Source organism: Eublepharis macularius, chromosome 1, assembly GCF_028583425.1.
Source record: "Eublepharis macularius isolate TG4126 chromosome 1, MPM_Emac_v1.0, whole genome shotgun sequence".
Classification (NCBI taxonomy): domain Eukaryota; kingdom Metazoa; phylum Chordata; class Lepidosauria; order Squamata; family Eublepharidae; genus Eublepharis; species Eublepharis macularius.
The window spans coordinates 64986434-65004500 of NC_072790.1; the positions used below are offsets into that span (position 1 = coordinate 64986434).

At 43.0% G+C, this 18067-nt stretch overlaps 1 protein-coding gene across 1 annotated transcript; it reads left to right on the forward strand.

Moving 5' to 3' along the window:
* The first annotated feature begins 1112 nt into the window (after positions 1-1112).
* Positions 1113-13837, forward strand: BAG2 (BAG cochaperone 2). Its single transcript, XM_054978157.1, has 3 exons — positions 1113-1476; positions 11644-11753; positions 12635-13837. The coding sequence occupies exons 1-3, from the start codon at positions 1313-1315 to the stop codon at positions 13033-13035; spliced, it is 675 nt and encodes a 224-aa protein (XP_054834132.1). The 5' UTR covers positions 1113-1312; the 3' UTR covers positions 13036-13837.
* Positions 13838-18067: the final 4230 nt, after the last annotated feature.

The following is an 18067-nucleotide window of genomic DNA, read 5'->3' on the forward strand; positions in this document are numbered from 1 at the left end:
CCGTGACACGTGTTCCTGAATTCGCTGACGGATTGGCCAGGTAGTACAACCTACATATAGGCTGTGTGAACCAGGCAGCCACAGCCACAAGTGGGCTGCTTGGGTGGCCCACTTACCGGAAGAATATGGGAATTCCGCCCCCCCCATGACTCTTGCAGATCCTTTGCTCCTATCTGCTGGTTTTGCAATGTGAAATGTCCCTGAGTTACAATAGTAGAAGAGCACACAGTTTTCACCTTCGAAGGCTTCCTGAATTAAGAATCAGCATTCATTTCTTGATACCATGCACATAAATGGGACTAAAATCTTTGCTGTGCTCATGGCTAAGTGGTTTTTTCCCAGTAGCCAACAAAAACAATAGTATTCTGTACACAGAATATCGCTTTAATCAAAGAATTTCTTTGGGCTTATTTCCCTCAAGGTGCTTCTTTTAAAGAGCTGAGAAACTACTGCAGTGCAGTGAGTGGGATGAAGGTTTTTCACTTTGTCAAATATTGGCATTAAGTCAAGGGAATGCAGCTACTTGTATCCCATTAAAAAAACCCTGCATTTAAGATAGGTATAAATGAAGACTAGCTCTGAACATCTGCAATAAGTAAGTTTTTTTAAAAAAAAATGAGAGCTGATAAACAAGCATTTTTTACATCAGGGCGGTGGAACCATTATGAACCTGTATTGGAGGAGATGTTTGTCATGTGAGTCCAAATTCACTGAGAACCTGTTTTCAGTGCTGTAGATGGAAAGTGTGTGAAGTACCCAGGGAATCTTAACAGAACCCGAGCCTCCCCACCGAAGCGTTACTAATAACTGATGAATTGTCTCTTTTTCCTGGTTGGATTTCGATTTTGCACAATGACATTTCACCATCTACTCGCTGTATGTCGTGGCCTTTTGACCCGACTTCTGCCATCCACCCACCCCGTTCACATGACATGACGGGGTAGTCAGAATCTACTTGTTGCATTTTTACAAGTCCGCGAATGACTCTGCTGCAACAACGCGCTGCAGGTCTCAGTACCATAAATTTGCGATTTATTTTTCCGAGGGGGCCTGCGAGCACAAGCAGAGCGCCTTTCTCTCCTCTCCGGTCCCTGCCTCTTCACCCGCCTATGGGGCCGGGGTTTGCCGGCGCCGTTGCGTGGGTCCGTTTAGCGGGTCCCGCAAGGGAAAGAATGGCTACCCTGGGTTGGGCGGGGGTGGCTCGTCTCCTTCTTGGGCAGCGAGGCGGGCGCCAATCCCGGAGTGGCGCTGTCGCCACCGCCTGCAGGGACTCTTTCGGGGTGAGTGGCGGAGGCGGCCTCTCTCTCCCGCCATGGCCCAGGCCAAGACCGGCAGCTGCGTGAAGAGTGGCACAGGCGGCGGCGAAGCAGCCCAGCAAGCGGGCGGTGGGCCGCTCCGAGGCCGCTTTTTCCGCTCCACGTCCATGGCGGACCGCTCCAGCCGCCTGCTGGAGAGCCTTGACCAGCTAGAACGGAGGTAAGCCCGGCCGGCTGCGGGTTGGGTTGCGACTGAGACAATGGCTTTTGTAATCCGGAGCGAGGGGCTGTGAGGAGGCCTGGGAGCAGCTGCGCAAGCCCTCTTTTGGCTCGGAAGACAAGCCGCTCCATTGCAATTTATTTAATTAAAAAAACTTTTAATGTAGAAAACGAGAGATAAAGCGATTGTATTCCTAAGGAGACGTGCCTCGTGGAGATCCCCACCGTTAAACGCACGGCCACTAATTTTTTTTTAAAATTACTTCATTTATTCAAAGTTTTCCCCACCCCCAATAAAAGCCCCATGACTTTCCCCGATGCGAGGATGGGACAATTTCACCTCCTTGGCAGCTGTTTAAAAAGGGGGCGAGAAGCCTGTCAAGGGAACACAGGAATCCTGACCATCTTAATGGTAATCGTTCCGAGAAGTTTTACATTTGACACATACTTTCCTTTCGTCATGGGGGCTCGAGCCAGCTTTTCTCACTTTGGAGGGCTTGCCATATTTCCAGGTGGGGCATCAAAACGTGAATGGGGGAAAAAAAGCAAAACCAGTAATTTCTTCATAACCAGAAGAAATATTGTAGGTCATTGTATCTCGAGGGATCTGAATTGCCTCAGAAACGTATAAACCGATTAAGACCCTATTTTTAGGTTCAGAAGATTCACTTAGGAAATATGTTTTGCTTATATTATTCCTCATTCCCTTCCAGCACACTACCGTGTTCACACAGACATAGTCGCTAAAAAGGGATTTTTTTCAGGAACTAAGAATGATACATGGGATAGATTTAAAAATCCATCTTGAGCTAGGGAAATTTGATTGGGTTGCACTGGGTGGAGTTCAGTAACTGGAGGGAAGAGGAGGCACCAGCCTCATTTTAATACTCTATTTTTAATATTCTAAAAACATTAATATTCTAAAAACAACTTCTAAATGGAAGCTGCCATGCCAAAAATATTAAAACCTGTTCTACAGTACAATTCTTCTAAGCAAAGTTACGCCCTTCATTGAACTCAAATGGATTTTTTTTTATTTATTTATGTCCTTTATAATCTGCCTTTCTCACTGATACTCAAGGCGGATTACACACTGTGCGATTAGTACAGTCAATATCAGGAACATTTCCATAAACAATGTCATAGGATAAATAGAGAACAAGTTCACAAAGACATAGCATTAGTAGAAATCCAATACAACATAGTAGTGAGGTCTATGGTTACTGTTTACAATTGGACTGCTAGGGACTGGACACAGTATCCATTAACCCCATGTTTATAGTCCTGTTAGCCATTATAATCTTAATCTGTGGAGAAAAGAGGTTGACAGAAGTGATCTGCTAAAGGTTGTTACTGGAGCTTGAGTTCTAATCCTGATTTTTCAGATCAAAGTCTAGTACTTTGTTCAGTTGCTCATATTGGCTTCCTCTTTTCATGCAGATGTAGTTGAAAGTTCTAGGGAAACTGTGGGCTAGGTAGGGCCAATAGGAGGCTATGGGAGAAAATGGACTTTTGTAGCCCTGTCAGTCAGGCATGAGAGTAATGCAGGATATCCTGCATTTTCCAAAACTTTTGAATGGGAAATTTCTTTCTTTGTGTCATTACAAATGATAGATACATGCACAGTTTCTTCTGAATCACTAGATTGGCTCCATTGTAAAACACTGTTTGTAGGGTTAGCACAGAAACACTCATTTCTTGAGAGGACTGTTTTCCTTGTGCAAATAAATTGCCTTGTTTCCAAGTGCATGCATATGCTGCTGTGTTTAAGGCCTTCACATGTGGGTCTCCAGGTGGTGGATATTGGTATGTTTCAGCTGCATAGGAAGATTAGACTACTGTAACACGCTCTACACAGGGCTTCCCTTGGGCTTGATCCGGAAACTGCAGCTGGTTCAGAATGCAGCTGCACAAGTGGTTGCCAGAGCTCCAATCATGGCACATATAACACCCATCCTCTGTCAGCTGCGCTGGTTACCAGTTGAGTACCGGGTCCGGTTCAAGGTTCTGGTGTTGACCTATAAAGCCCTATGCGAACTGGGCCCAGCATACCTTCAGGACCGCCTCTCCCCATATGTTCCCTGGAGGTCTCTTCGATCAGCTAATAAGCAGCTGCTGATGGTCCCTGGCCCTAGGGAGGTCCGTCTGGCCTCTATCAGAGCCAGGGCCTTTTCGATCCTGGCTCCGACCTGGTGGAACTCTCTGTCTGAGGAAACTAGGGCCTGGCAGGATTTATTATCTTTCCGCTGGGCCTGCAAGACGGAGATGTTCCGCCAGGCATTTGGTGGGGGCTAGGCTGTCCTCTCACTGGCCATACCACTGAAGACTGTCCACCACCCATGCAGGAGCTCATAAGTGTGACGCAGGGCTTGATGTAAGAGCCAAGCCCTGCGCCTAAAATGCTGTATTTTAATATTTATATCTGCCAATTGAGAAATTTTTATTGTATATGGAATAGTGTTTTAATGTTTATTTATAATGTTTTTATTGTTTTTAAACTGTATGTTATTAATTGTATGTTGTCACACCGCCCTGAGCCTGTCTGATGGGGAGGGTGGTCTAGAAATGCAATAAATAAATAAATAAATAAGCTTGAACAGCCTTTCCCTTCATCTGTGCGAGAATGAGGAAGACATGTGCTGCTGGAAGATGGTCCAGGCTTGTGAGTGAAGTACACAGGTGCTCTGGTGGGAGAGACCTATAAATAGTTCCAGTCCAAACTAGCAGAAACCTGGGAGTTCCAGCTGTCATTCCAGAAAGTATATGGAGTCTGGGTACCTTTTTTTGTTTGGTGAGATCTATGCCTGGACTGTTAGGGATTACTGCCCTGCAATCCTAAGTCTTTTACATGGACATAAATGCCCCCGAGCTAAATGGAGCTTATGCACTGACAAATGTGCTTTGGAACACAGCCTGAATTGCCAGGAATATTCAAGCACTAGAGTGAACCTGAAGAGCATCTGGTCCAACCCATTTTATTCAGGCATACATGAAGAAGCACTGTATTGCTCTTTCAGTGCAATCCTAAGCAGAGTTACTCCAGTCTAAGCCTATCAACTTCAGTGGGCTTAGACTGGAGTAACTCTGTTTAGGATTGCACTGTTTGACGTTACCTCCGTGCCCCATTTAAGCCATGCTGTCCAATGACTTGACACAAAACATTTGGTTCTGGATGTGTATTTGCTATGTACAAAAGAAAAAAAACCAAATTCTCTAACATCTTGAAATGACTCACAGAACACCTTAAAAAAAGATTATGAAGTCACTATAAAAGAAAAACTAGGACAATCTAGAGAGACCACAGGGAAGGTTGGCAAAAAATTGGGGGGCTGCTTTTTCATGTTTTCACCTATATGTGCACAGATATAGCATGTCATAATAGAGATAGAACAAAATATTTCATGTAGTTAACTTGTGGATACCTCTTGCTTACTATTTGAAAGCTTAAAAACAAGGCATTTTAAACATCTGGCAATCCTATAGCTACCTTGAACTTTGAGGAGATAAGGTGTAATATACCTATTGTGTGTGTGTGTGTGTAGGTGAACAAGACAATACTACTTCTAATTATAAATATGGTGCCGAGGGAGAAGTCCAGATCATTAACAATGTAGTGACAGTTTTAACACAAGAATCTGAAAACAATGATCTGTGAAAGACTTTTTGAGAGCAGCAGCAAGATACACAGAGACAAGGTAACACAACTGTGGATATCACTCAGGCAAAGGGAGCTGAGGTACCTAGAGATTGTACCAGCATACATGATAAACCTTTTTACAGGCAAACATCTGATGCAAGAGTAGTGATAAATCACCTGATTACTTTATCTCTTGAGCTCAGATCAGAACTGTGAGTTCACTGTTCCTATCTGTATCTAACTACTGTATCTAACCACACTGTCTGTATGATTAGAATCTCTGCATCTTTTGTTTAGGTCAGAACATGAAATTTGAAACCTCTGGTGTCATATGTGACAAGCATTTTATAGGACAAAGAACATGTTACAAAAAAAAGAGAAATGCATTATTATAAACCTTCCACATCAATATATATTGGCTAAACAGCATTACAATGCTTGAAAATAGTGATCAAAATAACGTCTAGGCAGTAATACAATTATATCATTCCTTCATGGCTGTAATAAGAATTATTGGACTAGACTGGCCATTTGTGGCTTTGTTGAGAGGGGTAAAACAGGGATGTCCCTTGTTTTTTGCCTTCTGAATGGAGCCACTGGATTACAGGTAGGAGACCAATGACTTATCATCAGCTTCTTGAATATGGGATAGGCAACTAGGTTTAACAATTAACTACAAGAGTTTGGATTTTCTGTATCTGTATACTCCACAATGAGCAAGTATACTTAGAAAGAGAAAACAGATTCGGCTTAGCAAAAAATGAAATAAAATACTCAGAAATTCATATTTCCAAATTGCTTGATTGTACAAGCTAAACTTTAAAGGTATAATTTCACAAATAAATCAGAGTGTTAACGAAAAAGATTCCTTCAAGCTTACATGGTTGGCTAAGAAGTCTGCAGCCAAAATAATGCTTTTACCAAAGCTTAACTTTTTCTCTCACTTTCCAGTGTTTATAGGTCTGTGAAGATTCAACAAATAGCTAAAAAAATAATTTAAAAACTACTCAGACTTAAAATTGATGCGAAGATATTTTTACCTAAAGGAAAGAAAAGCCCTAAAGAGAATCCATAAAACTGATGTGTTATACAGTCAAAACAAAAATGGATGATTGAGGAATTTCAGGTTTGGAGTTCCTTTCTCCCGCACCAAAATAGGATCCAAGGTCAGGTGACAACATATATTACGACAATAAATACACCAATCAGAAAAAGAAACATAACTTTGTACTTCTAATGATAACAAAACCACAGAAAACATAGTTTATTTCCCCCAAAGATGCCACCATATTTTCTCAGGAGGCTCCAAAAGCTGTTTTGAAAGAGCTCAGTTTTCTAGCCTGTCCAATTGGGAGTCTTCCTTACTTGGTCCAGTAACATTTTTCATAAAACAGGCACCTTCTCTGCAGTTATGTTAAATCAATGTGTGGATTTATTTATATTTATTTTATGTATTTATTTTATTTTTAACCTGCCCTCCTTGCAAGCGGGCTCAGGGTGAGGTACAACAGTGATTAAAATACAACTTAAAATCAATCATAAAAACAGAAAAAATACTGTACCCTTTTTGGGACAACCAGCATGAGTGGACTCTCCATACCCCTTGTACAGGGAGACCGGTGGAAGGCTTGGCAATGATGGGCTAAAATTAGCCTCCACCATATGCCTGGCGGAACATCTCTGTCTTACAGGCCCACCTAAATGATACAAGATCCTGGTGGAGTCGAGTGTCCTCAGACAGAGAGTTCCACCAGGTTGGGGCCAGGACCGAAAAGGCCCTGGCCCTGGTAGAGGCCAGCTGAGCCTCCATAGGGCCAGGGACCACCAGTAGATGTTTTCCGGTTGAACGAAGTGCTCTCTGGGGTACATACAGGGAGAGACAGTCCCTTAGGTATGCTGGTCCCAGTCCGTTTAGGGCTTTATAGGTCAAAACCAACACCTTGAACCGGATCCGGAATTCTACTGGGAGCCAGTGAAATTGCTGCAAGATAGGCGTTATGTGTGTTCTACACGAAGCTCCAGTTAGGACACGCGCAGCAGCATTCTGGACCCGCTGATCAAGCCCAAGGGCAGCCCTGCATAGAGCGAGTTACAGTAGTCTAACCTGGAGGTGACCGTTGCATGGATTACTATTGTTAGGTCCTGGGCCAAGAGGCAGGGCGCCTGTTGCCAGGCCTGCCGAAGGTGGAAAAATGCCGCCCGAGCCACAGCTGAGATCTGGCCCTCCATAGACAAGGAGGAATCCAGAATCATGGCCAAACTCTTAACTGATGGTACGGGCACAAGTGGTCCCCCCCGCCACAGGTCGGGAGAAGGATCCCTGCCTCCGACAGTCCACGGCCCAAGTACAGGATCTCCGTCTTCACGGGATTCAACTTCAGCCTGCTCTGTTCTACCCACCCAGACAGGGCCTCTAGGGCTCTCAACAGGGTGTCAGGGGCAGAATCAGGTCGGCCTCCCATCAACAGATACAACTGGGTGACATCTGCATATTGATGACAACCCAGTCCGAAACTCTGTGCCAACTAGGCGAGGAGGCGCATATAAGGATTGAACAACAGGGGAGAGACTATCGCCCCTGTGGGAGGCTGCACTCCAAAGTTTGGCATGTGGACAGTCTCTCCCCCAGCACCACCTTCTGTCCCCGGCTGTGGAGAAAAGAGATAAGCCACTGCAAGGCCGTCCCATGAATCCCCACATTGGCGAGGCGGTGGGCCAACAACTCATGGTTGACCGTGTCGAACGCTGCAGAAAGGTCTAACGAGGAGTAGCGCCAACCCGCCCCGATCCAGGTGCCTACAGAGATCGTCTGTGAGGGCAACCAACACTGTCTCCGCCCCATTACCCGAATGGAACCTGGACTGGTATGGGTCCAGGACAGAGGTCTCTTCCAGGAACACCTGTAGCTGATCCCACACTGCCTGCTCAATCACCTTTCCCAAGAATGGGAGGTTTGATACTGGGCGGTAACTGGACGGGTCAGTGGGGTCTAAAGATGTTTTTTTTCAAAAGAGGCCTTACTACGGCTTCCTTTAGCGCCCCGGGAAAACCCCCGGAGCTCAATGATGTATTAATAATGACCTCCAATTGGGGCCCCCAACCCATCGGCACTGGCTTTCACCAGCCACGACGGGCAGGGGTCCAGGGAGCACGTAGTAGGCCTCACCAGCCGCAGAATCCTGTTCTCCTCCTCCCGGGAGACCAGGCTGAAGTGATCCAAAAATAGGCCAGAAGACGGCCAAGGGGCCTCCAGTGCCCTTACTGTATCAATCATAGCCGGTAGACTATGACGGAGGGATGAGATTTTATCTGCAGAAAAGCTCCCCAAAGCCTCACAGCTAAAAGCTAAATTTCCAATTTGACAGTCTCCCTGCGATAGGGAAACCAAAGACCGAACTACCTGGAACAGTTTTGCTGGGCGTAAGCTTGCAGATGCTATGGAGGCGGCAAAGTATTCCTTCTTTGTCACCTTCACAGCCACCTCATAGGTTTTCATAAACGCTCTATAAGATGTTCTTGCCTCTTCACCCCGCCACACTTGTTCTAGCCGTCTCAGTTCCTGCTTCATCAGACGTAGCTCCTCTGTATACCAGGGAGCCAGTCTGATGCGGGGACGGAGAGGGCGATGGGGAGCGATTTCATCTATGGCTTTTGAGAGATGGTCATGCCAGTCCCCCACCAGCTCATCCAACGAACCGCCAGGGGGCATCGGATCCCGCAGGGCATTCTGGAAGCCAGTTGGATCCATAAGTCTCCGCGGGCAAGCATAAATCTAGTCAACGCCCATGCAGGAGGGGGCTGGCACGCCCAGACGAGCCCTCAGGACATGGTGGTCCGATCATGGCACCACTTTAATAGCATCCAGGTCCACCTGAATCCCTGCCCCAAAGATCAAGTCCAGCGTGTGGCCTGCTTGATACGTAGGAGCTGAAACAAATTGGGAGAGTCCCAGTGCTGTCATGGAAGACACTAGGTCCAAAGCCTGAGAAGAGGCAGCATCATCAACATGGACGTTGAAATCACCCAGGACCAACAGTCTAGGATGATCCAACGCCCACCCCGACACCACCTCTAACAAGCTTGACAGGGTAGCTACTGGTGCACTAGGCGGTTAGTGCACCAAGTAGATCGCCACACTCTCCGCAGCATCCCACGCTAGGCCAACACAATCAATACTGGGGATCTTTGGAGTAGGGAGAGTCCGGAAGGAGAAAAACTCTCGAATGAGTATTGCCACCCCCACCCCCCGACCATCCATCTGGGACTGATGAAGGACCAGGAACCCTGAGGGAGCCATCTCTTTCAAGGCGACCGTCTCGCCCTCCTTCACCAGGTCTTTAGACAAGAAGGAAATATTCTGTATATCAATGGATCTTCACAGCAAAACCACACCTTGTCGTTCTACTAAAGTTTCATGAATTAGATAAAATTTCTAATCCATTTTCCGGTGTTCAACTGAAGTCTGAAAACTTTTGGGTAAAAAAAAAAATTGCTCCCATGTTCTCACCCCATATCCTACAGTAAAGTTAAGCACAATCAATTTGAATTGTGGGGAGAAAGAAAAATAATATAATCTTGTGGATCTTTATCAGAATGGCCATCCATTGGTTTCAGCACAACAGAATATTTGAATGCCATAGTTTTAAATATGTTCAGTTGTTCATTTTGTTATTAAGCCCTCAGTACAGCAGCAGGCATGCTGTCCAATCACAGAATTGCAGCAATTAATAAATTTTGGTGTGATTGGCGTAAAAGGCATAGTTTTATGCATGTGCAGTATTCTAATAAACCTGCTCCTGTAATGGTCTAAGCATGCCACGGGAAGGCAATCTATACCCAAAATTAAATTGTCCACAATACACCTACCTATCTTGTCAAAAAGTACTTTATTTTCCTCATTTATACCCTACCTTTTCCCTCAGTGGGGAACTAGAGTGGATTACAACATCTTCCCCTCCTCCATCCTCACAACAGCACTGTGAGGTAGGTTAGGCTGAGTGTGTATGACTGTTCCCAAGGTCACCTAGCAAGCTTCTGTGGTACAATGAGGATTTGAACCTGAGTCCCCCAGATTCTGATCCAACATTCTAACAATACACTATGCTCTTTCCAGCAGTAGAAAGTAAAGGAGTAACCCTAAACTAAACATGGTCCACAGATACTAAATTTTCCAAAAAAAAATTGTGTGTGTGTGTGTTACGTGCTGTCAAGTCATTTCTGACCTATGGCGACCCTATGAATGAAAGACCTCCAAAACGTTCTCTCTCTAACAGACCTACTCAGATCCTGCAAACTGGAGGATGTGGCTTCTTTTATTGAGTCAAGCCACCTCATCTTAGGTCTTCCTCTTTTCCTGCTTCCTTCCACTTTTCCTAACATTATTGACTTTTCCAGAGAATCTTATCTTCTCATGATGTGACCAAAGTACGATAGCTTTAGTTCTGTCATTTTAGCTTCTAAGGAGAATTCCGGCTTGATTTGATCTAGTACCCACTTATTTGTCTTTTTGGCTGTCCATGGTAAATGCAAAACTTTCCTCCAGCATCACATTTCAAATGAATCAATTTTTTTCCTGTCAGCTTTCTTTACCGTCCAACTTTCACATCCATACATGGCAATAGGGAATACCATAGTTTGGATTATCTTGATCTTGGTTCCCAGAGAGACATCTTTAAGGATTTTATCTAGCTCCCTCAAAGCTGCTCTTCCAAGTCTCAATCTTCTTCTGATTTCTTCATTGCAGCCTCCCTGTTGGTTGATGATTGAGCCAAGGAATAGAAAGACTTGAGCAACTTCAATTTCCTCATTGTCAACTTTAAAATTGTGTAGTTCCTTGGTAGTCATTACTTTTGTCTTCTTGATGTGCAGTTGTAATCCTGCTTGGGCGCTTTCCCCTTTTTATTTATTTATCTATCTATCTAGAAGTTTGCCTTGGAACCTGTCTGTCAGCCATTCTTTGACTTGACTTCAGTAATAGTACGGAAGTAGTGAGTCCGGTGGTTGATGCTGACAACTCCCTATTCCCTTCTTACATTTGTGGTAGGACATTACATGGCTTACGTTATCACATGGGTCCATTCCCATCTTTTTTCTTGTGATAACTGCTGCTACTTGAGGCTGAGGAGTATTATGACCCCCCACCCATCTTCAAGGTAGATATTCTAGTTCTCTGGGAAGAATGAAAGGAATGGCGACTGTGAAGTGTATGGGCTGGGCTGCTTTCTTTCTCTCTTCTTCATCCCATTGAAAGCTCATGTGAAGTTGTCACACACACCAGGACTGCATCAGCTATTAGCTCTTCAAGGTAGAAAGAATGGCATTTTGGTCCAAGGCCAGGAGATGAAAAAGCAAGACATTTAGTTTATTCTAGTTTGTGACATTAATTAGTAATGTTATGAATCACTTGTCACTTCCCAGGTTTTCTTTTCTTTTCTTTTTTTGGTTTGGTCAGTGAATGTGTTGATAATTGCTGTTTTTCAGGGTGTATATTTTTTTCTCCCTGATTGTTCCTTCACTTTCCCCCGTTTCTAGGGTTGAAGCTTTGCGGGATGCTGCATCATCAATGGAACAAGAAAAAGAAACTCTTCTGGAAATGATCCATAATATACAGAACAGCCAGGATATGAGGAATATCAGTGAAGGTGGGAGCTTAGCAAGCTTTTCACTTGAATTTTACTTTGGGTGAATGAAGAGAGACAAAAACTAGGTTGGATCAAGCAAACAGAGGAAGTTCTCATAAACAAATCTTTCCCACCTTCTACTTCCCAGCAATTCCCTGTAAGATCTCCATCCCCTGCCCAGTAATGCCATGGATAAGGGTTTAGGTATCATTGAGAACAATAAGCTATGTGGCATGAAGGTCGGTAGTATGAAGGATAATCAGATGAAATTTGTTGTCTTGTTCTCTTCAGAGCTAGTTCCACGTATGTGGGGCAGGGGAGCAATTTTATCCAATTCCCCTTATAAGTTTGTTTATAACATGTTGATACTGCCTCTCCAGGAACCTGCCCAAGGTGGCTTACAAAATAAAAATAATAAAACAAAAGATACTAGTTAAAATCCATTAAAAATAAACCAGCCCAGCATAAAAAACATAGACCATAAAAGCAGACTACAGAGACAGCTTACTATAGCTCTTGCCATTGCCAGATCTAACAGTCATTTCATACCGAATACTTTGTAGCAAGTTTACATAATAGATGAATGCATGTTCACTGGTTTATCTAGTATAGAGTGCTGCTAGTAAAGATTGTCAGTCTCTCCAAGAGCCACTTTTGGTGGTACACAATAACAATGCCACTTCAAATTCAATAGATGATTTGTAGTGTCATCCTAAGTAGAAGTAACGTCTTTCTAAGTCCACTGACTTCAGAGACCTTAGAAGGATATAACTCTACTTAAGATTGCACTGTATATCGTGCGTCAGAGTACCACAATTAGTTCCCTTGAGTTCTTGCTATGAGTGTAATAGTTTGGTATTATATAAAGCGTTAGTCCAAACTGTTTTACTTTTCAAATGCAGGTGAGAGAGAAGAACTCAATCTGACGGCCAAACGTCTGATGGGCAGAACCCTGACAGTTGAGGTTTCTGTAGAAACGATCCGAAATCCCCAGCAGCAGGAATCACTGTTTCATGCCACGCGGATGATTGATGAAATAGTCAGTAAACTCTTAGATGACTTAGAAGACTCCAAGAGTCGCTTAATGTCACTGTATGGGGCATGTACATCTGAGGTACCACCTGGGCCCATTGATCAGAAATTCCAGTCGGTTGTAATTGGATGTGCTATAGAAGATCAGAAGAAAATCAAGAGACGTCTAGAGACTCTACTAAGGAATATAGAAAACTCTGAAAAATCCATCATGCTCTTAGAGCATCAAAAGGCAACTACAAGGCACCTCTGCAACAATGGAAAAGATTAGAAGCTATCCCTGTTTCCACAAAGCACACACAAGCAAAGGAATGCTGCTCTTAAAATCTAAAGTCATGGAGGCTTCTTAATGCATAGCTGATACTCTAGAAATTTGAAGGAACAGATTATTTCTCTCCCTAAATCAGCCCTTGCTGTTCAGTGCACATTGAGGCATAGTTGGAAGGAGAAAATCCTAAAATAATACCATTACCTTACTGGGGGTAAACGGTCCCTGCCTCTATCAAGGAAAAGATGACCAGTTAAAAGTTTACTCAGATGGTGCAATTGCCCTGTGGTAGCTACAGGGTAAAACAACCGCAGGAATCTTACATTGTTTCTCCTATGAGTATCATTCAACAGTTTTTATTCCATTACTTTTGTTCCTCCTGCACAGGAATTTCATGTAGTAGTCTGTAGCCCGTTAAGGAGAACAAGCAGGTATAGCCTAATTTAATATATAGGAAATGATACAGGCATTTTGTGTCTTATTAAGGATTAGCCTTCTCATAAATCATGTCAGATTTGTTACTAGGGAATTAACCATTTGTTATTTTTCATACTTGTAAAATCACATGTTCCTGCTAAACTTGAAGCTAGTCAGTGCCCATTTTTGTTTTGCTCTTTTTCTAGAAAGCTACTATCTCAATTACGTACAAAAATTTTATCCAGCACATTTCCCCATTTTTGGTTAATGAACCTGTACATGAAAGAGACTACAGGGTAGGGATATTGCTGTAACAGATATAAAGAAAGATGTTGATGTGCACTTTTTTTTTTTGCTATATATCTATAAATAAAGAGATTGTGCTTTGCGCTTGTAAGCATTTCAGTAGTTTTTTTTGGATACTATAGCACATTTAAGTGCTGGAGGCAAACAAAATAGTAAGACCCCTTTACTAAATTGTATTGTAATCGCCTTCTCATTATCCTGTAATGAATGGGATATAATCTCTGAGAATTTCTTTCCAACTAGATGTGGAGAATGTTCCAGGTGGAAATAGGTTTCCAATCCAAACTAATAGAAACAAAGAATACAATGAAGAGATGTGATTATAGAATAACTAATATTCAGCACATCATTTAATTTTTTGCAATAGATGTCTATTAGCCATTGATACTCAGCATTTAGTTTTTAAAAATCGAATTCTTGCTGTATAGGCAGCACTCTGAATGTACTTTACTGTGTGCTTTCTTAAATACCAATACTTTTTGATATGCGATATTTTATATTTCAGAAATGAAATCTCTCTCAAAAATCCAGTGCAATTAAATGTGCTCTTCCTTCAGTACTACTGAAGGAAATATTACTACACTTGATTCAATGGCCTATGAAGCCTACTGGTATCATCTTTAAATTCAGAGCCTTTTATTGGTTTTACAGAGAAGCAGCCAGTTTTAGGTCCAATGCATTTATTTTCCCTCAAAGTTCAAAGATTACAAATCATTTTGACAAAGTCCATTAAAAAAATGAGGTTACATTAATGTGGTAATACGGTTAAACCACCACCGTGCACGCGGTTTGCTTTTAAGTATTTAGATAAATTTTTGCAGTTAGACTCTTGCTTTCTTGACTACAGGCCAATAGTAATAAAGCCAAATATCCCTCTTTGACTTAGGGTCACTGGTAAAAAAGTCACAATCCTACTGGGCACCTCCCTGCCCACATGAAACAGTACTTTCTGGAATTTTGCATCTTACTTTTAAAGATAGAATAACTCTATGCAACCATAACACAAATATTTGGGCATAATGCCCAACCATAATTTGAAGTAATCTGCAAACCATAATTACAGTAACCATGGTTAAGCAGCACACTTACACTGAGCAATCTTAGTTGAGGTACTTTACCTACCTCTTTTACGCTTTTTGTTTCTTTGAGTTGCATTTCAAAATGTTTATATGGTGCTTTGGGTCTCCAGTAGGAAGAAAGGCAGGGTATTAAAAATTGCCTAAGTAAATAAATCTCAAGATTAAAGACATCGAATAGCTGTTACTGGTATCTCCCTATACCAGCGATGGCGAACCTATGGCACACGTGCCACAGGCTACTGGCGTTCCAGTAGCTCTGAGCAGAGATCACATGGGGTTTGGCCCTGCCCACGTGATTCCTTTTCCTCAAGGCTTTCTTCCTGCTGCCCGTCTCTTTAGCAGCAGGAAGCAGAGGCAGCAGCAAGGCTGCTGGGGCTGGCTTTCTACAGAAGAGTAAGCTTCTTTTATTTAACTTGCTTTACTTTCAGTCGTGGCTCTTGAGCGAGAGAGAGAGAGCCTGCAAGCAGGGCTGCTGGTCTAAAAGAAGGGCAAACTGCTTTGATTTAACTTGCTTTACTTTCAGTTGTGGCTCTTGAGTGAGAGAGAGAGGGAGAGTGCTTACAAGCTGCTGGTCTAAAGAAGGGCAGACTGCTTTGATTTAACTTGCTTTACTTTCAGTCGTGGCTCAAGAGAGAGAGTGCTTGCAAGCAGGGCTGCTGGTCTAAAGAAGGGCAAACTGCTTTGATTTAACTTGCTTTACTTTCAGTAGTGGCTCTTGAGTGTGAGAGTGCTTGCAAACTGCTGGTCTAAAGAAGGGCAAACTGCTCTGATTTAACTTGCTTTACTTTCAGTCATGGCTCTTGAGTGAGAGAGAGAGAGAGTGCTTGCAAGCAGGGCTGCTGGTCTAAAGAAGGGCAAACTGCTTTGATTTAACTTGCTTTACTTTCAGTCGTGGCTCAAGAGAGAGAGTGCTTGCAAGCAGGGCTGCTGGTCTAAAGAAGGGCAAACTGCTTTGATTTAACTTGCTTTACTTTCAGTCGTGGCTCTTGAGTGTGAGAGTGCTTGCAAGCTGCTGGTCTAAAGAAGGGCAAACTGCTCTGATTTAACTTGCTTTACTTTCAGTCATGGCTCTTGAGTGAGAGAGAGAGAGAGAGTGCTTGCAAGCAGGGCTGCTGGTCTAAAGAAGGGCAAACTGCTTTGATTTAACTTGCTTTACTTTCATTCATGGCTCCTGAGTGAGTGAGTGAGTGAGTGAGTGAGTGAGTGAGTGAGTGAGTGAGTGATTAATTAGTTGGGACAACTGTATGAGTTGTTTTTTCTTAACTAAAATCTCAGTAATCAAGTTTAATTGCAGTGCTGGCACTTTGAAATAAATTAGTTAGTTTTGTGTTGCAGTTTGGGCACTCGGGCTCAAAAAGGTTCGCCGTCACTGCCCTATACCAACCCCCTCCATGTATAGCCCTTCACTCAGCAAGCTAAACCATGGCTCCATGGTTCATTTAGGAACTTCCGATACTTTTACCCCACTTTTCTTTCCAATAGGGTCCAGAGTGACTTACATTAGTTTCCTCTCTTCCATTTGCCATTACCCTGTGAAGTAGGTGAGACAGAGGGAGTGAGTGACCGAAGGTCACCCAGTAAGCTTCCATGATGGCAGAGTAGAGTTTCAGACCTGGGTCTTTCAAATCCTAGTTTGACACAAACCACTACAGCACACTGGCTCTCATAAACAAGGTAGCAAGCAACAATTAATGCCAATCTTAGGTAAATACTAGTCCTGCACCAGGTCAGGGACTCAGAGATCCAAGGTGCTATCAAATTCAAGCAAATTAAACATTTTTCAGTCTCTCCAGCAGCTTGTCTTTTATGCTTGCAGTTTTCAGAATTAAAACATTCACACAATATTCAGAATACCATTAACTGATATTTGCTGAAATTTTGTCAGATTGTTTTCTGTGTAAACCTCTTAAGTAGAAGAGCAAGGTGACTACCAAAATATCCTTGTTTAGCATGTGATGCTGTTATTATATTACAGACAGCTGCTGTTTAGCTAGTAGGTTACAGTGACTTTTAGCAATCTACCTTGGTTTATGTACTAAAAGTTCAATATGACTTGCAGATTCACACTTCAGTATTCAAAACGTGTGGTGTTCATTTTACTAACAAAGTGTTTTGACCAACTGAATACATTCTACACTGAATAGTCTACTTTTAAAAAGAAATTTAAAATTCTTTAGTTCATGCATAACTAGCCTTTCTTAAATACCAACTCAGATCCTGCCCAGAGTTACCACAAAATTTCTAGCGGTGGAACACCACTTTCTCACTTCCCCCTCCCACTGCAGCCCCAAATTCCCTTCCTAATGAGGACAGGAGAATCCTCTCCCCCAAAAGAACAGCAGGGGGGGGGTCTGGAGGTCTGCAGGAAGAAAGGTCAATCAATAAAAATCTCACTTCCCACACACTTCCGCTTGCAGAAGCAGAGAGTAGGCTTCAATGCACTTGAATATGCAGTCTTGCTTATGAGTTTTTAGAAAGCACCTTGTTGGCTCAGATCAAGGTCCCCTTAATCCAGCATTCTTTGTAATAACCCCAGCAACAAACAGCCACTAGGTAGTCCGAGACTAGTTAATAAGCCACTAAGCACTGCACGGTATAAATGCTGTGAGCTGCACAGGGCTTGCCTACAGCCCCTACCATTTGGAAGTTTATCACAGCCTAGTGTAGGAACAAACGCAACAGTTCTCTTAAAAGGTGGTGAAACCAACCCAACACATCATTAGTCCACAGCTATTTGTGATCACACAGTACTCACTACTTTGAACAATAAATCAGAATCAGGCACACTACATTGTAATAGGCACTCTTCTGATGGGGTGGACCTACTCAGATATGCTGCATTGTGTCAGAGGCCATAATTATTACTTTAATTTTCTTTTAAATGGTAGTTGATAGTAGCAATTTTATACACGCTGCAGTCAGCTATGGTTTATGCTAAACTAAAAAGGTACATGGTTGATCCTTAAGGACCATCCTGCACAATTGTAATGAAGACAGGAAGACCTGCAGCCAGCACCCCGGGCTGTATGCATAATGTTCTTTATTAGCCAGGGATTACATATATACCATAAAATAGTGGGTCCACAAAGACACCAGATATGAGTATGATCAAAGTTGGCAGCACCAATCAGTGTTTTGGCAGGGAAATCCTCATCCACAGCTGCATGTGTTTGACTAGATTAGAGCATTAATACTCCCCAAACAAACTCACATGAACATTTTCAGTACTAGCA